The following is a 20904-nucleotide window of genomic DNA, read 5'->3' on the forward strand; positions in this document are numbered from 1 at the left end:
CACACTGATTAGTTAAAGGAGACTTGATCGGAGCTTGCTGTAACTTGGTTCCTGCACAGTGCAACCAGCTCTGGAAGCCCTAGACATAAATGTAAGGGCACCCTTAATACTTCAGGGCTAGGCTATGTTTGTTAAGACAGTGATTCTACAACTCTAAGAAGCAAACAAAATAAACTATATTCCCCCCCCTCCCCCCCAAACTGTACAACATGGAATTTAAGATCCTTAAAGAAATTTCAGATTTTGAAAAATTCATGAATATGCAGGAAGTAAACATCACAGTTCGCAGAACTATCTGTTACCATCTGCCTCATTTATTTACCTACATACCTACACACACACAAAAGTATATATAATCATAATCAGGAAGGAAATTTCTAAAGTAATTACACTTTACTTATTAAAGCCTGAAGAAAGCTTTTTTTTTTTCCATTTTCTCAGTAGACTTACGGCCAGAGAAGAAAGGCAAATAAATAAATAAATAAATAATGGAAAGCCCACAGCCTTTTAACAAGACAATACTTGACACAGTAAAACTTGAGGGAGATAACTATTACAGATGCAATGAAATACTGTTTTTCAAACAATCCAGTTCCTGCACTCCAAAGGAGCAAAGTAGCAGCCTCTTCTCTGTTGTATTTGTCACAGCTCCAGATCAGGACTCTGATCTTAAGGGCAAGTCTCTCTGGTTGATGGCAGATGTGGTCTTTCCTTCATGGCTGCCCTATGAGGGCTCCAGTGAACAACTCAGCAGCTCTTCTACAGAGAAAAAAGAGCTGGAGACCAGACTTAGACATTGGGTGTTGGTTGTTCACTTCTCAGTTACACAAGTGGACAGACAGAACAGAGAAGGAGACTGGTTCAAACTCCTGCTTGAGCCAATGGGGTCACTACTAGTTTACTTAGTAAAAAAAATGTGCAGTGCAGACAGTAAATTTTGTTTTCAAATAAAATAAAAGTGGAAGGCTTTCCTGCTTGGATTGTTCAGTTTTGTTCATTTTAATTTCACAGCAGCCAACTGTGTGAGTTACAGGCTCCTCACTTGTTTCTGCAACTGATACCACCCATCTTGCAGGAAAGTTTGTGAAATTTGGCACTTCATCCTTGAGAAGTGCGAAAGGCAGATATTCTAGGGCAACCTAAATCTCTCAATCCTCCAGCCTCTCCAGGTGGGAGAAGAACTGGAAGGATCAAGAAATAGATATGCAAGAGGGAGGCTTGCCCTTGCTCTGTGGTGTATGGGATACGAATTACCCCCTGGACTGTGATAACTCGGTGACTCTCAAAGGTTATGAATAACTAGTGTATGAGGCAAACAAACAGTGAAGGGACAGAAGGAATAAAGGGACAAATAAAAAATGCATTTTAGAGATGACTTCACTGTAAAACTCTGCTTATTCCTTGAGAGGCACTGTTAATCAGGGGAAGATTCTGCAGGTCAAAACAAGTCCTTCATTATTTTACTTCTGTAAATGACATTCAAGACACCCTGAAAACCAAGGGCCTATTTAATTTTAAAATTCAGTTTTCTGTGCTCTTCTATAATGGTTATAACTGGAAAGAAAACTTGCCTTGCTGTAGTGTAAAGGAGAGCCCGAGGCAGTGCAACAGAGAAGTATTTTAATAGGCTTAAATGGAACAGATTGAACAAAGATTTATGTGTTGCCTTTACAGTACAAATAGGAGGAAAAAAAAGAAGTCAGTGAGTGAAATCAGCAGACACGACCAAATGTATAAAAAGCGCAGACTGACTGAGTTTGAAGGTGCTACTCTAGGCAACCACTTCACAGTAGCAGTGCATTGTCTGAGGAGAAATTTATCAAAGTGTCGTTACAGTCAAATTCACCCAGAGCAAGAAGAATCAGGCTGCCATAGAATACCAACCACCCTAATAAATTAAGATAAAAAAGGAAGAGGAGCTCATGGATTATTTGAACACAAAGCAAAGGAATAGTCTCAGCAGACCCAGACACTTCTGTTCTCTTACCTTTCAGCATAAAACATGCAAGTTTTTATCATAACATGCTTTACAGGAGTTAAGGAACATTTTTGAAAAGATGAAAAAAAAAAGAAAAAGAAAAAAGAAATTGTGTTAAAATTCTTCAAGATACATTTACAACTGTTAAAAATAAACTAATACATAATAGTTTAACATCATAAAATTAGTAACTACATTTTTCGAAGTATCTTGCTGCATGTATAACAACAGATCCAGTTGCTAGCCTATTGTCACATACCTGCAGAGGGCGGTCCTCCATTTGAAAGCTTACACTTCAGCACTCAGCCATCTTCCTCTCCCTCAGGAATCAGCCAACCAAAGGCATAAATCCTCCTACTCATCTCACCTGATATATGTGAACTTGCAGTCTGGCAATGGGTGGTAGCAGCAGCTCACCCCCAACTTCAGCAGGACTCAGTCAGTGCTCCCTGGTTCCCCCCCCAAGAACACTTTATTCACTTGCAGTATCTGTCTTGGTGGACATTACTACCTACTTCTTCAGCAGATCTATTTGTCCTATGCCTCCCGAAGACCTCTCCGACTTTGAGGGTCCATAATACATCCTGAGGCTGCATATATTCTTCACACAATGCATCTTACATAGGATCACATTTTCAACCCATTGTATCTGCTATCTTCCACTCAAGTGAACTTTAGCATAATGTCCAAGCACATACGTGTAGTCATATTGTAGAAGTGCAAGGCATATGAAAAAGGAACTCAAATGTATATTAGCCTCCTTTCTGAACACTAGTTTCCCTCCAGAAAAGGACAGGTAGCATAGGTATTTATCAGTCACCAAGCACAGGCAAATATACAGGATGATCAGACAACTAAGAGTTTGGCAGCATGCAGCTGTGACAGTAAAGAAGTTTGAGAGCAATAACCTGAAAAGGAAACTATGCTAGAAGAATAATCAGGAAAGTTGGATTCTTTCTGAAAATCCAGTTTTGAATGGCTCCTAAATGTTCAGATTTTATGGATTCATACGTTATAGTCTCTTAAATTTGCATCTCCTGAAAAATATTTCATATTTCATTTTAAGAACAGGAAATATAGATCCCTAAAATTTGTTGAAAATTAGGTTAGGAAAAAGAAAATCACTCTAACTGTCTTCTAGGAGTACTTTGTTTCCAAAATGAAATGAATAAAAGCCCTAGCTTGCTTTAGACACTGTATGAGCAAGCACAACAGCAGCCAGATTTAGACAATATTCTTTTGTTATAACAGATCTTTCTGAGCAATTATTTTGTTTTTCCTGCTTACAAAAGAAAAAATAAAAATTAATATACTTATCACTACTTCTGTTAGTTTTTCATAAATCTCACCATTTAATGTCACTGTGTAACCATAAAAATTAGTTTACTATTCTCTCTTTCAAATGAAACTAATGATAAAATAGCCATGCAGAACAAAATGAAATCAGTCTATGGCTATGCTAGTCACAGTAACAGCAAAATGCATACTTATTTATATTTAGCCTTACAGGGTTCAATGATCATGGCACACGTTAGCTCATATTTGGCATTTGATTAGATCACTGACCTCTTTTTTGCACAGCTTGCATAAAAAGCCCACCTGCCTAATTATTTACAGATAACTGCAATCCTCCTCCATCTTTTTTCCCCTCTAAAAGATCATAACAAACTCCAAAGGCTGGGAACACACTGACTAATCAGAGATTACCATTAAAGGGCCAGGCAGTGAACAAACTGAGTATTGACAAGCAGGTGCACAGTCTGAGAGAAAATCATTTAATAAATAAAGCAATTACTTCAAATAAAGTAGAAACAGCTACTGTATGGGAATAAATGGAATCCTCAATATCAGTCTCACTGTCATGCATAGTTCAATTAGACACAAAAATGGGACAGTGGATTAGGTTTATCGGCAAGCCGTTAAAGAAAGGGAGGCAGGTATCATCCTACATGATTGTCTATCAGTGTAACCCACCTCCCACAAATTCCAACATAATATCAATAAGGATGGGAAAAAAATCACAAAGCAGAAAAAACATTTTACTTGGATATTTTGTCTAGCAGTCTCACAACTGATTTGATATTCCACAGTGAAAAGTGTGGAGAAGTCAAGCAATACATAGCTAAATCGTCAGCTGGATTACGATAGCTACAACACATTTTGTTTGAGAACAGGAAGAGAGTGGCCTAGTTTCCTGGGGCCAGACATAAAAGCAATGGAAAGTCCCAAAACTAGACTCAGAACTCAAAAACTGTGTTTTTAAACCACAGGCCTGCAATACAGTTGACTACCAGTGAATTTCAGATTAAAAAAATAATAAAATCTTACTCCTGTCATTTTATCTTTACTCAGAAACCCACCACAGCTTTTCTCCCAGATTCAAAATTTCACCTGAAGGGCACACAGAATTTTCAAGAGTGCAACAAGCTGATTCAGAAATCTGTTTCACAGGGAGCCCCTGAACTCAGAATTACCAAGTGTGATGTGAGTTCATCTTATTCAGCTTCAAGATATTTTCCCCATGTTTCTTCATTCTATCCAGCTTTTTAATTCATTAAACTGGAACTCAGTGTAATACTGCATTATTGATACTACAGCTGTGGAAGAGGGGGCTGCAGGAAATACACTGAACAGAAGTGCACAGCACGTACTCCCAGAACCTTTTAACCAGTCAGATTGTTATAACCGTACAGGTAATCACACTGGAGAATGTACGCACAGGGTAAGTGGAAATATAGTAAATCATATCCACAGAAGGTGAGGGAGTACAGCGAGACCTAGATAGTCACAATTCAGAAAAAAAATCCGATCACTTTTCACATCATAATTTTGCATCTGTACTTATCCAGTCCTTATTTTGAACATGCAAAGTGACAGACGTGAACAATATGAATAAAATTTTGCCTTTGCAAGATTTATCTCAATACTTTGTAGATTACAAACTATAATTAAAATCCTGCCAATAATGAAAAGATTAGCTAGAAAAGTAAGTAAAGCACTTCAGCAAAATCTCTGCTTTTATTTCATCAGCATAGATTTTGGCCATTAGAAATGAACATCAGGAGAGGAAGTAGACGATATATATATATATATAATCTATATACATTCCCACAGCAAAAATTATACAAAAAGTTTTGGTTTGCTTTTCAACTGAAAATTGACTATTTCAGCTACTGCCACTCATAAAGAAACATTAAACTACAGAAAGAACCAGAAAACTCAGAACAAAAGAAAAAATCAGACATAAATGCATACACATATATTTAAAACCCAGGAGTGAATACTGGTATGGATTAAGGGTTTGGCTTTGAGATTGTGAATAGTGATTTATCAGCTGCATTAAGTGCACTTTCTAAATTCAAGCAGCTAAATCTACTTTCTTGTAACTAGAGAGACTCAGGCAATCAAAACTGCTCTACAACATCGGTGACAAAGCTGCACATTATTCAAGCATACATGGTTTTCTACAATTTCCTTTTATAAGTAAGCTATCAAGTCTCAAATACAATACCTGAGCATTCAGTATGGTGCAATGTTTTTTAAAGAAAGATTAACTGCACAGTTACTGTTTGGTCTCTTTATTTCCATGGTTTTCCTGCTATGCTTCCAAACATCAATACTGATGGCAAGATTTATCTGGGTTTTGTTTCTACCTTGCAACTCCTGAAAGATATATCATCCTACATGAAAAACAGCACAACTATCAGTTTAGCTTTCTGATGAGGCAGTCGTACAACTCCAAATATCAGTCACCTGCTACACTGGAGATGGAAGAGCATCAACAACTGTTAAGAACTTCCTAAAAGAGCTTCTATTTACTTAACCGGCCTCAACGGTGTCACCCTTTGTGGGGATAACTCTCTACAATAGAGACATTACTATTACTCAAAAGGTGAAATCTTATGCAGTACTTACTGCATGCCATTGAATGACACTCCAAAAGAAGTGATTTAGATGTGCGTTCTCCACAGTGGTTGAAATAACCACCTCAACTATATAAGACTAGATGAAATTTCAAATCATAAAACAACAGTATAAAAATAATGAAGGCCAAGATCAACAGACAGGGAAGTTACTTCACTTACTAGAAAAAGCACATGGCTTTTCTTAATAGCTATTTTGTCAGTGCTGTAACCCCTATTAAAAGGGAGTAAGGGCAACACTTTTCCCAGGAGTAGGTCTGGTTCTTTGCTAAACAGCTTGGAGGTGCTGCTGCAAAAAGGGCATCCAGAAACCCTGCTTTGTAAAGTGAACTTCCCACAGCATGCACTATGAAGAGAAAAATCCTGTTCCTGCAGTCCAGCTTTTATCAGAGAATGACATTTTGCAATGTCACACAGATCCTGGCACTAGCCATCATAAAGGCAAGTGAACAACAGCAGCTTTCCTCTGGAGTACAGCAGCAAAGGAGGCAATGAAAACCCATATGCTAGAAGCCATTGCCAAGGACAGTTTCTATCACAACAAGCTGTTACAAGTTATCATAACAATTAAAGTATATTCCCTGCCTTTTTTCCCAAAAGGCAATTCAAATCTAGGCCAACAGGATTGTTCCTGGACATGGAATGCAGCATCACAAATTACCATATAGACAGACAGACTAGGATTTAATAACAAAGAACAGGTGTGCAATGTTCCTCAAAATAGTTATAATCTATTCGACATAAAGAGGTACAAGACAAAGAACTAAGTGTAGCTTGTCTCAGCTGCAGATACAAGGGAGACAACCACAGTAGAAGCAGACAAAGTATTTGGATAGGATATTCAGGCATCAGAAGCAACAATAAACTGTATGACAGAGCAGCCAAGCAGTCTATGCAGTTTGTGGGGAAAAAGCAGGAGTGAAGGACTGGTGAGTTAACTTTAGAACCACTCAATACCTTTACCTTCTTGAAGTGCTATATGGCAGTTCTGTTAACATCATTTTTTGTTTAGACCGTCTCAGATCACAACTGAATTGTGCAGGCACTCAATGCTGCTTATGCAGGATACACATCCTCTGCAAGGAGGTTTGAATTTAACATAAAAGACAAGATTCAGAAAGACAACAGAGGCATAAGAAACATGAAACAAAGAACCCAGTCAGAATTACAGGTAGGGATTTTAGCACAACAAAAGCTTAATTGTTTGTGATATTTTGCAAACTCCACAGAAAGAAGAAAAAAAAGAAAAAAAAAGTTATGAGAAACAATGAAACAGCTTTACAGGCTTTTATAGAGAGTTTCTTTCTACCATAAAGGGCAGCTTGGGAGAAAGCGGTATGAAAAGTTGAAAGAATGCAAGCAGAAACTAATGAGATCTGAGATAGTAAATGACCTCTTGGGGGGGGGGGGGGGGGCTAGGAATAAATGGTTGAGGATAGGCTTTGAAGTGCCTTGAAAGTGATAGGAAACTGTTTATGTGTGAGGCCTGGTGAAAGAGGAGACTGAAGAACCACCTGAGCAAGAAATGACTCAGTTGAAACAGTGGAAGATTCTCTCTGTAGGACATCACTACACAGCACAAACGGAGCAAGGGTGCAACTGAAAAGTTACAAAAATATGTTAGCATAACAATGGGAGTCTGGAAAAGGGATTCCATGTGATGGATTAAAAAATAAATATAGATGAAAGTCCTCTGCACTCACAATTTGCAGCATTACAAGACCTGGTTCTAAGATCTATCACATCATAGAAAATTTTTAGATTTCAGGCCTCAATGACACAGGGACTAGTGATTACCCTCATCAACTGTGTGGAAGGGGTAAAATTTGGGAAGATCTAAAGCTGTGATTTAGCCATACTGAGCTAACTAAATACCTATGAACAGATATGAGTGACACAAGGCTGTATTTCAAATTGGACAAAAGCAGACACACAAAGGAGAAGGCAACTGGCACAGAGAGAGTGCTGAATTTGTGCATGAAAAGAAGTAGTTGAAAGCAGGACAAATGTGACCATGGAAGATATCCTGCACAGAAGTGCCAAAGAATGAGCATTAAGAAGTACATTCATGTCAACACCTAAATAGATCAAGCACTGGGAACATGAGAAATTAAGGGACTAACTCACAATAACACTGGCAAACTGACCACAGATAAAAGGAAGCTTTTCAGAACTGTCTTCTAATCAGATCAACAACTCAGCACTTCTGCTATTTCTTTAACAGATTAGCCTTCTGCAAATAGACAGTACTAGCATCTAAACGTTCAGATACTTTAAAGGTAGTTTGGTTACTGCTCTGGCTGTGGGTACTAAGAATCTGAGATGATATAAACTGGATTTCCACCAGTAAGCCATCATACTCTATTGAAGTCAGAGAAATAAATTATTATTATTAATACTGAAAGCAAGCCAACTGTGGCTTAAGTGATACAATGGAATTATACAAAACCAGTTGTGTATAAACCACAGCACAAAAAGACTACAGCCTCAGACTATAGCATTGCTAAATGGCACACAGAAATCAGGCCATATTTTACAACAAAAAGTATAGTTTTTTCTGGTGTCTTGTGTTGAACCTTTACTACTTCTCCTCACTTTCTATCTGTTAACCCGTAAAACGTAGCTGAAAATGGGACAAGTACTGTATGCTGTTTAAAGTGGGGGATAAAAGACGCCTGTATTCTGGTTTGGTTTCAAAAAGCTATTGCAATATTTATCTGCTGTACCACAGCTGCTTTTTCCCCTCACCCCTCACCATTCCCTCCAGAATGATCACAGAAATTGGGAAAGACACAGTAACTGCTGTGCTGAGCCAGTGTAAGCAGAATATTGCCTATACTTGGCCAATTCCCCTGAAACTAAACAGAACAAGCTTAAAGCTACCTTGCAATAGCACCAGGCAAACTAGCTGCCTGCAAGAACAAGACTAATCAATTCCAGCTTCCCCCTACCCCCCAAAAAAAACAAGAGAGAAGATTCATGAAATTTTATTTGTAAAATATCACTCAAGTTTTTAGAGCTGGTAAAATGAGAAATACTAACAGACGTGATTTTTGACAGTTATATCTATTTCATAATAAAGAAAAAACAATGCTCAAGCCTACTGAAGAATTAGTTGCTCAGCTGCTGTAAATGAACACAGTGTCCATCAATCTCAAACACTCATCTGAGTAACAGTCAATTAACTCCAATCACTTGCAGTGCTGACAGGCACCAAAATGATTGGAATCTATCTTCTCTAATCAAAAGGGTAAGTTGGGAAAAAAAGTTACTATTGTACCTTACGTCAAAGATGTTGTACAGTAAGAGACAAGTAATATTTAAAGAACTTGTTGGTACTACTGTCCTCATCTATGAGCAGATACTCCTGCCATTTGAAAGAACTGAACCAGTTTTCAGAAAACATACACACTGGGCTCTCAGAAAATTGCAGTGCTTGCATGCTGAATCAACACAACCTTAGGAAACCTCATAACTTCTTAGATATGGCAGAAGTGCATCCCTTATGCTCTTCCTTTCAGTCTGTCATCATAAAGCTCATAGAGACAATGGTTCTCCTCAAGACTGTCTTCTTCAAATTCCAACCACCACAAAAAGCTTCACATGCAGTTCATAAACCATGACAAGCCATATCAAGCAGTGTTCACCTAGTCCTGAAATACTACTATTTACTGCAGCATTTTGATAGCACCATGATTTATTACGTGTTTCTTGTATGGAACTATGTTCACTTTGACACACAGTTCTCCGTAGCAGACAGACCAGGAGGGGGAGAGAGAGAGTGTTCGTATCGTTCCTGTTAAACACTCCTTACTTATTTTTTTTTCCTATTGTGTTTGTTGAACCCTTAAATCAACATGACATGGTTCACACATGTAAACTGAAGTACATGCCTAGGTAACAGCAGGATCAGGGCTTTGCCAATTCTAATATTTCTGTCTTTTTCTAAACCTCATCCTTTATGCTAGATACTATTCATTAACAAAACAATTAATGTAATTCAGAGTTAAAAATACATTAATTTACAGAATAATGCACACAAAGAGTGGCAGTCTGAGTACATGATTTCAGAGTAGCTTCAGATAATTTATCTTTGGGACAGGATTATTTATACTCTAGTGTGCTTAATGTAAATTTCCTGGCACTGTAAAGCAAGAGTACAAAACCTTCAAACCTTCTACACAAATTCAACGACTCGTAGAATAAGTGCAGTGACATACCTGATCACAAAGCATCCCCCACAAGTACAATAACATTGAACAATGTGTATTAGGATACCAAACACATTGATAGTTGAATACATAAAAAAACTCCAATAAATTAAAAATCTGCTGTTAGTTGCTGCAACTTGAGAATAAAATGGAATTCTTAAGTCAAAGGATACTTAAAATTCACCATTAGCACATTCTACATGACGCCATAAATGGCACATTATCACAGAAAAAAATGTATCCTAACAGTGCCCAGGCTGTGCAGTCTGTGTACCAAAGTAGCATATTGTGCAATCTGTAAATATCTGATTTGTTCAGTGGTTTACTCTCTTGTTAAAAATAAGAGTGCTAGGCTTCAAAGTATGGCCTTCAGTTTGTGGTCACAGCAGTCTTCAACGGATAACTAGCAAAAAAAAACAAGCGACAAAACATAAGTCATCTACAGAAGAGACAGAAATGTTGGAAAATAACAGAGAAACCGAATTGTTGCAGTGAAATACAGAATTAGTTCCAGAATTAATCCTGGAATTTTCAGTTTGGACATTCTAATACAAAGTTCCATTAATAAATACTAAAATTGAATAGAGAGAATCATCTGCATCCACAGCAAGGGAAGAAAAGAATACATAGTCCTCAAATACACTAAAATGGCAGTGATACAATAATGTTTCAAAATGTTAGAGCATGACTCAAACACATAAAAAAAAGAAAATTAATTCTGAATTTTTTTTTTTCTGTAAACATACAGATTTATGTAAGTATACACTTACAGATATAGACAGACAGGTAGAGCATTTTTTTCTGGCCCATTTTTAATCTATCAGCCATGATGTCCCTGTGTCTCTACAAAACAGATCTGACTCTTTCTAATCCTCTCCCCATTTTTGTTACTTGAGCATTGCTCTACTGTTTCCTATATGAAGCCTGATTAAACTGACATTAAGGACAAGGAAAGTACAAACTTTTCTGTTTGCTCTTAATTTTTGACACAATGCAATACTGCTTCTTACTTAAGGAACTGCTCCTGTGAATCCTTCTCCAAAAACTCTCATTTGGGGTAGCAGTCATTTATTGATATGAGTTCAACAGAAATTACAAGATCAGGTATTCTCTTAGTTAAAGGAAGGTGAAAATGCCTTGAAGTGCCACCATGCCTTCCCCAACCCACTAACTTGCACACTTGCCTCGTCTTGTCAAGCTACAAAAGCTGTGGCACTTGCATGGTTCTTCCCAGGTCCCTTGGGGCACCAACAGCACAAAACATTGCGCATTTATGCACACATAGGGTTTGGGGGACGAATACAGGGCAGAGAAAACTTGAGACCCACAGGCAACACAGATTAAAACACTGACCGTACATCAGACTCTACCAAATAGTACCACCAAACTGACTTTTTTTTTTTTTTTCCATCTTGGCCCTAGTTTGGAAGGCAAGAGAAAGGTAGTAAGAGCCTACAACATTTACATTAAGTGCCCAACTGAATGCCCCGCCACTGAAAGCATTCAAGGCCAGGCTGGACAGGGCTTTGAGTAACGTGTTCTAGTGGAAGTTATCCCTGTGCATGGCTGAGGGGTTGGAACTAAATGAGTTTTAAGGTCCCTTCCAACCCAATCTACGATTCTATGAATGAGCCTCTGCATACAAGGAAACCAAGCTCTAAATATTCATCATGTCTACATTTTAAGAAAGCCCTAGAACACTGCAGAGCTCTTAAGGATCAAGACTTTGGCCATAAAAATGCACTTAGCTGCATTTTACATGATTGTTGCACAATGCATAGCCCAGTTTAGCACTAAAAAACACATTCAAAAATTTTTAGGCTTAATGAGTATTAGAAGCATAAATATGCAGACACTTTCTTAAAAATGTTTACTCAGGTTGTAGTTGCCTGAAGAGATCACATATTGTAGAAAAACATCTCTTAAACATGGAGTGTCTATACTGTCTACAATTTTGAGTAGATCTTTGTTAAATAGCGAAAGCCAAAACACAACAGCCCTCAGAAGCTAATTCTAATGAACGTCATATATACACCTAAAGCATCCCTTTCATAAAAGTGAAAGTCTACCAGAAGCAAGAGGAAAACAGACTGAATTACAAAAATAAACCCATTTCCTCTTGTATGTGTCCTCTGAAGCTCTCAAACATACTCCCTTGATATGCTGCTTCAGCATCACTGTTAGGAAAAATTGCTCTCTACATGATGCCATATTGCATCCAAACTAAGCTGAAGGACATCATTTGTCATAGTGAATTAACATATATGTCAAATGAGTAATCCAATGGGTAATCACAGATATGTGTTCTCACATTAAGTGATCAAATGAAGGGCTAAAGACAGCCTTTGAAATTGAAGCAATTTTGGGATTATTGGTTAAAAATCTCAAACAATATTGCCTTCCTAATGAAAACAAGAGAGCTTATAGGGTCAAATCTGTAATTACCTTTTTTTTTTCCTGAGAATGTTGTTTCCCAAATTAGAAACATCTTTTTAGGAAATCTTAATTAAATTATTTGCATATATATGGATTTATTTCCCACAAACATTAGATTTTTGTAGTGATGCTCAGATGCTCCTGGTTCCTGGAATCCAAACCCAGTGAAAGCAATAGCTCTTTTATGAAGGCCATAGTGTCCTCAGACTGTAATTTCAATTTCTATGTAGTTCTCTGCCCATTTTTAAAACCATAGAATAGTTTTTGAAGCTTTATGTCTTAATGACATTTACCTTACTACCCTTTGGTGGAAAGCTTCTTTGCCATCCTGTTTTGGTTTTGTTTTGGTTTTTTTTCAGATATCAGGGTTAGAGGGATAAACATTCATCTGACATGCACTATAACTACTGGGATCATGCTCTCTAATGAAATAATTTGCCTTTTCAGTATGGTGCTATCCTTACCTTGGACTGGTTTTTATTAGTACCATGAGAGTAGCACACCTAGCTCTATGACAGCTCTAGCAGATGCGTGGAGATCTCAAAAATGAGTGACATGAAGTAGTCCCATGGCTGATACTGTCATTACTGCAAGTGCAGTGCATGATAACACTGCTGAGCAAGCAGAAGGCCATGGTACATAGCAGCAGGAAGATTGCCAGGGGCTGCAGACACAAGAAAAGGGCATGGAAGATGGGGCAAGGCCACCTGCTTTAAAACAGGAAAACTGAAGCTGTTTCAGTTCCAGGGTATGCACTGGCCACAGGCTGAAGAATTTATATTTCTGGAAATGTAAGTTACTGGAAAAGGAAGCCTCTACCATTTTCTATATCCTCCTTACAGGTAATTCTGTCCACACATTTTGCTCCCACAATACATTCCTTCAAGATAGGATAGGATGGAGAGAAAAAAAAAGAGAAAGACTGCAACAGGAAGATAGCCAAAACTGAAGATACCACTTACACCAGACATGGAAATCAAAAAGTTTCCCCACCCCATCACTCTTCTGCACTTTCATGTATTTCTTTACATTCAGTGTGGTCTGAGACATGGACTTCCCTGACACAGCCCCAGATAATGACAACCCTAAACTTATTAGACTTCTATGCTGGAACGGATATCCTTTGCAACAGATCTGCATCATTTATGTCTGGCACTTCTATCCGCAGTGTCTAAGTACTACTGTTTTTTCCTGCCTTGCTTTCCATCACTGAAAGCTGATACTCCCCACCGAAGCATGATGACATACACATAAACCACAAGATCCTTAATAATAATCAGAATTACTGTGCTTTCACCATATGTTCAGAAGCCCCCTGCACTGGCGTACTCCAGCCTCAGACTGAACAAAAGGCTTCTCTGCCATGCAAATTCAATACTGTCAGCAATTCCGTAGGGAGGAGGAAAAGAAAAAAAGTTGGGAGGGGCCTGAACTCAAACTCGCCCAAAGACCATTCCCAGTGTTAGTCCTGGGCAGCAGTCCCCAGAGGAAGTCATGCAACAAGGCCTTTCCAAAGCGTCCAATACTACCATTTCATACAATGCACATCGTGACAGAAAAGCTAAGTGATCTGAAAAAAGGTCACAGACTTAACTACCTCATAACTGCTGTTACTTCAGTGTTGGTACCAAATAGGTTCAATCTCAAGTTTCTACAAGAAACTAGATAAGATGTTGCTCAACTTCTGAAGAAACCCGCTATGTGTACACACACACCCCACAAAAAGGGCCCATAAGGCTTAATGCACATAGAAAAAGGACAACAAAGGAATCAATCACAGAATTACAGAATACCAGGATGGAAGAGGACCTCAGGGATCATTTGGTCTAACGTTTCTTGGTAAAAAAAAAAAGTGTTAATTTCAGGTTTTTCTGTGAATTTGAAGAAGTAATAATAAATCAATGTACTGAAAATAGTTTTATTCACAAGTGTGGTTCAACTGTTATTTTTTATAACCTTTGAAGAGTAGCTCCAGGAAATTATACTGGGCTAGAGATAAACCAGCTATAAACAAACATAGGGAAAATATCCAACACAAACCAAAATAAGGAGCTGACGCAATGTCCTCTGTGTGACCTCATTTTTTAAAGTAGATATCTATTTTTGAAATTACAACAATTTCGAATAGAGTCTGTCGTGGTTTAAAACCAGTCAGGCAGCTCGTTTGCTCACTCCCCCTTCTTTCCCTCCCCTTACTCCCGGAGGGATGGAGAGGAGAATCAAAAAGAATGCAACTCCCAGGGGTTGAGATAAGAACAGTTTAGTAACTAAGGTATAACACAGATCACTGCTGCTACCATCAATAATAACAATGATAAAGGAAATAACAAGGAAGAGAATACAACACCTCACCACCAGCTGACCGATAACTCGCCCCACCCCACCCGACTGAGCACCGACCAATACCTCCTTGTCATGGTTTAAACCCGAGCCAGACAGCTTGTTCACTCACTCCCAGTGAGTAGTGCCGGGCTGAGAGCAAACGAGGCCCCCCCCGGGGCTCTCCCCTTCCCCGCTCCCGGAGGGACGGAGAGGAGAATCGAAAAGAATGCAACTCCCACAGGTTGAGATAAGAACAGTCCAGCAACCAATGTACAACACAAATCGCCACAGCTACCACCAACGACGACAATGATAAAGGAAATAACAAGGGAAGAGAATACAACACCTCAGCACCAGCTGACGGATAACTCGCCCCCCCGGCCTGACCAAGCTCTGGCCAATACCTCCTCCAACCCCGGAGTCTCAGCCCTTCTGGCTAACTCTCAGTTACATCCTGGGCATGACGTGCTGTGGTATGGAATACCTCTTTGGTCAGTTTGGGTCAGGTGTCCTGTCTCTGCTTCCTCCCAGCTTCCTTTCCTCCCTGGCAGAGCGTGAGGCTCACAAAGTCCTTGGCCAAACCAAAACATCATTGTTATCAGCTCTGTTCCCGAGCCGAAAGTCAAAACACAGCACTGCACCAGCTACCAAGAAGGAGAAAAATGACTGCTACTGCTGAACCCAGGACACTCCTCCAACCCCGCAGTCCACCAGCCCTTCCGAGTAACTCCTAGTTACATCCTGGGCATGACATGCTGTGGTATGGAATACTTCTTTGGTCAGTTTGGGTCAGGTGTCCTGTCTCTGCTTCCTTCCGGCTTCCCCTCCTCCCTGGCAGAGCATGAGGCTCACAAAGTCCTTGGCCAAACCAAAACATCCTTGTTATCAGCTCTGTTCCCAGGCCAAAAGTCAAAACACAGCGCTGCACCAGCTACTAAGAAGGAGAAAAATGACTGCTACTGCTGAACCCAGGACAAGTCTAAACATGTTTCTGCAATAATCACAATCATATCCAACAGCATAAGAATACATAGTAAAAAATAAACTTATTTGAATAAGATTATAAGTATTTCATAATATTAATCTATAGCATCAGATAATATTTTCTGGCAATAATCAGAACTTACCATATTAATTGGGTCAACTGGGCCAATGCTGTTAACATAGACATCTGTTTCAATCACTGTAGTTCTCACTGAACAAAACAATAAGCATAATAATTACATATTTCATTAACTATGTACATTGTTAGAATCATTTAGCTTATTAAAATAGCAACAAATCTGATATTCTTTTATGAGATTCAGAATAATTAAATCTCTGGTTTGTTCATTCTGGGAAGGATCATATATGACTTGGCTCCCTATTCCATACGACTCGTTAGAATTATCAACATAAATTTTTTACTTCATAACGCAATCTCCACCAGTGCTTTTTGAACAACCAGATATAAAAGGCATAGAAGGTAAAAGAATTAAAAACCAAAAGAAAACAAACACAAAATCTGTTTTTCCAACATAAAACCTTAATCAGAAACAGAAAAAATGTTTGGGAAAAATTGCTCATACAAAAACCCATAAGGTCTGGGAGCAGATATGTTTATCAGCTGTAACGAATCAATGTGCAGTGCCTCCTGTTGATTCCTACTGAAAACATGTAACTAACTAGCTAACTAAATAAATAAAACCCAACAAAACCCAACACTTTTCACCACAGATTTCTTCAATTCATGCAACTACAGTACACCTAAGGACTACTAATGTTTTTTATTTGACTTAATACGGTGCTTCAAATGCTAAACTAAAGCTCCTGAAGTTAAAGTCATTTAGAAGTTAACCATTTCAAAATGTATTTTTCTTTAAAACCACTCTCACCGGGCAGATAAAAATTAACTGCTTAAAAATATATATTCTCTTACAGAATATACTTTCTTTCTTTGTGCACTTGCATGAGGGCATAAAGGTATTTGTCTGAAATACAGGTTGCACAGATAATTCAGTTTTTTCTTCCAAACTGGTTTACGGGGGGGGGAAGAGAAGAGGTCAGGATGCATTTTAACTTCATCAATTTGCCAAACATTTTCTTCTAAGTACCAGCTTGTACTGGAGAGACAAAATGAGGACACAAAAATACATATGTCCTAGTCCCAGTGGAATTAAGAGGGTTAATAACAAAGCTCTGCTGGTTTTTATTTCATGATGTGGCATGTTAAAATGAAGCATCTCTGTCCATCTGCAGGTGGAAAAGGTGTAAGGTGCAAACAAAAAGGCACTTTGATTTCCTAAGAAAGGGACTATGTCTTCAGATTTGATTTCTTTATACTGCAAACCATCAAAGATCACACAAGTGCTCTATAACAAATCAAAAACCTTGAGAGGACTTTTCAAATCTCAGAATCTAAAAAACAGATACACAGAAAGAAATAGGGTATCATTAACATCCTCGCCAGTTACAATGACAGGCAAGATACATTTCCTAAATATCCTAAGATTCCTTTGTCCCACCATTCTCACTTGGGAGGAAATTCTCCCCGATTCCAAATCCAGTCACTGAGCATGACAGCAAGACACACTGCTGAGGCTGCACAAAAGATTTTCTAGATGACCACAGAGCACGGTCACTTGGTCACCATCCTGTCCCCAGCATGCTTCACAGAAAGTTTAAACAGACTCTAGAAATCAATTTATTTCCTGGAGGGGAGTGAAAAAGCAAGTACTTCTTGAGCTGCAAATGTTTTCACCATCTGCAGGGCCCATAGAGGAATGGGGGCAGCACAAGAAGTCACATCCACAGACTGAAAAAAATCAGAGAAAATATTAGTATGTAATACATGTGTGTTTACACACATATGTAAAATGTAATATAATTTACATATGTCACATCTGGCAGATATCCTCTTCCTTTAATTCTGCAACCCTGTTTATCCGACTGCTAGAGTAGGAAACAAGGAGATGGATCAAAGTGCATCCTGCCTCATTGTTCAAGCAATGCTGAATACTCTATTTTTCTCCCATATTAATAGGAAATGTTTAATTCTCTTCAGTGTTAGGACATCTTGTTTTGTTCGGAGGTTCAAGTCTTTTACTCAGGCTTTCAGCACTGCCCAGCCATGTCTCAAACCTCTTCTTTGGATGCAAGCGCCTATACACAGTGATTAAGGTCACCTCTGAAGCCTGCCTTCGCTGTCACTGCTTTACTATGCAGAATCTTACCTTACAGTATGACCCACAGGCTGCTTCTCTCTCCCCCATCTTCCCCCTCTCCCCCTCAGTTTTTGTATTTCCAGTTTTACTGAAGGAGCTGATTACTTTGCAGATACAGCCTCTTCCTTTCCCACAGTCTGTCATCCGCCAACTTTAGTACAAAAATTGATTGCTAAAATCAGTCAAAGTATCAATATTCTTGATCAAGACTTTCCTGTGAGACCCCATTATAGACAGCCCACTGACACTTACTTATTAACAACTAAATTTTTGTATCTTTCATCAAGCCAGTTTTTAATGGGGACTTTGTCAATTTTATGAAATTTCAGCTTGCAGCGAGCAGCACTTGATCTGCCACAAGGGCTAGCCTGTAATGTGCCATGGAGTTCAATTTGCCTTTTCCATACTGCTCTGAGTAAGACTAGAAGAGCTATTAAGAGCCAATGAAGAGTCTGAAAATCTGCCTCAGTTGAAATTATTTTAATTGACCCAAATGATCCAATTCAAGAAGACTGGAACAGGATGCTCTGCTACCTCAGTTCTTCTGCGTAGCACAGAGCAAAGTACTGTGAATCAGAAAAAAAAGAATTTATTCTTCTTGTATTCTTGAACTAGAAGTGGTAAGAGTCCATGAAAACAACAAATGCTGGAGGAAAATACTTTCCTGACATCCGTATAATTACTATTGCTCATTTACACTTCACAAAGAGCTAAATGAAAGATGGTTTGAGATTTTTCTACTGTGAATCCTTATTTTACTTTAAAAGTTTTGAATCAACCTTGAAAATACTATGAGAAGGAAGGAGGCTATTTAACACATCCTGAAGTGCAGAACAGCACTGTAAACATACAGAAGCTTCTAAGGAAGGGGAGAAAAGGCTTGCACACTCAAAATATTTACACTGAAAGACATCATGAGATAGGCTAGAGTAAAGTAAGAAGGTGAGAGGACAGCATATTGCACACTCAGAGAGAGAGCACCAAGGGGCAGCTGTCCCCAAGGGATAGTTCATCAGCTCATAACATAGCTAAGTACACAGGGAACCAGGTTGTTAAGCCCAGTCTAGAGAGATCTATCCACATTTTCTGATTTCCTGTTTTGACATGTTTTCTTCACTAGACTAAACTATGAGAAAATGGATGAGCCGAGGAATTACAGAGCAGTCAGTCTCACCTCTATGCCTGGCAAAATCTTGGAGCAGATTCTCATGGAAGGCATGCTAAGGCACATGAAAAACAACAAGGTGGCTGGGGACAGCCAGCATGGCTTCACTAAGGGGAAATCCTGCCTGACCAATTTGGTGGCCTTCTATAATGGGACTACGGAGCTGATGGACAGGGGGGTAGAGCAGTTGATGTCATCTACCTGGACTTGTGCAAAGCATTTGACACTGTCCCACATGACATCCTTGTCTCTAAATTGGAGAGACATCAATTTGATGGATGGACCACTCGGTGGATAAAGAACTGGCTGGATGGCCAAACACAAAGAGTTGTGGTCAATGGCTCAATGTCCGGCTGAAGACCTGTAATGAGTGGTGTCCCTCAGGGATCGGTGTTGGTACCAGTCTCATTCAAAATCTCTGTTGATGACATGGACAGTGGGATTGAGCGCGCCCTCACCAGGTTTGCCGATGACACCAAGCAGTGTAGTTCAGTTGATACGCTGGAGGGAAGGAATGCCATCCAGAGGGACCTCAACACACTTGTGAGGTGGGCTGATGCCAACCTCATGAAGTTTAACCATGCCAAGTGCAAGGTCCTACACCTGGGTCGGAGCAATCCCAGGTACAGCTACAGGTTGGGCAGAGAAGAGATTCAGAGCAGCCCTGTGGAGAAGGACTTGGGGGTGCTGGTCGATGAGAAACTTAACATGAGCCGGCTTCAGTGTGCACCTGCAGCCCAGAAATCAACTGTACCCTGGGCTGCATCAAAAGCAGCGTGACCAGCAGGTCAAAGGAGGTGATCCTGCCCCTCTACTCTGCTCTTGTGAGACCTCACCTGCAGTATTGTGTGCAGTTCTGGTGTCCTCAACATAAAAAGGACATGGAACTGTTGGAACAAGTCCAGAGGAGGGCCACGAGGATGATCAGGAGACTGGAGCACCTCCCATATGAAGACAGGCTGAGGAAGTTGGGGCTGTTCAGCCTGGAGAAGAGAAGGTTGCGTGGAGACCTCATAGCAGCCTTCCAGTATCTGAAGGGGGCCTATAGGGATGCTGGAGAGGGACTCTTCACTAGGAACTGTAGTGACAGGATAGGGGGTAACGGTTTAAAACTTAAACGGGAAAGTTTAGTTTGGGTATAAGGAAGAAATCCTTTCCTGTTATGGGTGGTGAGGCACTGGAATGGGCTGCCCAAGGAAGTTGTGAACACTCCATCCCTGGCAGGGCTCAAGGCCAGGTTGGACAGAGCCTTGGGTGACATGGTTTAGTGGAAGGTGTCCCTGCCCATGGCAGGGGGGTTGGAACGTGATGATCTTAAGGTCCTTTCCAACCCTAACTATTCTATGATTCTATGATTTGTCTTCTGGTTTAATAGGTCTGACAGGTATTGACATCATCTAACACGAGCACATAGCTGAGGGCAGTCTTGTCCCAAGAAATACAGTAAATAAAATACTCTTAGGCCTGGAATTCAAGAGCAAGAATGAACTTCCCAACAAGCAACAAGACCTGGAAAAAAGCCTCTCTCAGCAGGCATGTACCGCTGTTCTTCTAATAAGAAATAATGCTGCATTACACCCAGGCTGTGGTGGCTTGACCCTGCCTGGATGCCACATGGTAACCAAAGCTACTCTATCACCCCGCTCCTCAGAGAGGGGGAAAGAAA

The 20904-nt window shown here is 39.6% G+C and overlaps 1 protein-coding gene across 1 annotated transcript in view; it reads right to left on the reverse strand.

Moving 5' to 3' along the window:
• Positions 1-20904, reverse strand: part of GABRG1 (gamma-aminobutyric acid type A receptor subunit gamma1) — a 56942-nt gene that overhangs the window by 14241 nt on the left and 21797 nt on the right. The window contains exon 3 of the mRNA XM_061471969.1: positions 15998-16065. Coding sequence (XP_061327953.1) covers positions 15998-16065 — 68 coding nt within the window. The remainder of the gene's footprint in view (positions 1-15997; positions 16066-20904) is intronic.

This window comes from Pezoporus flaviventris, unplaced genomic scaffold, assembly GCF_033815535.1.
Source record: "Pezoporus flaviventris isolate CSIRO_AGI_PZ_B2104156 unplaced genomic scaffold, CSIRO_AGI_Pfla_v1 ptg000002l, whole genome shotgun sequence".
NCBI classification, from domain to species: Eukaryota; Metazoa; Chordata; class Aves; order Psittaciformes; family Psittacidae; genus Pezoporus; species Pezoporus flaviventris.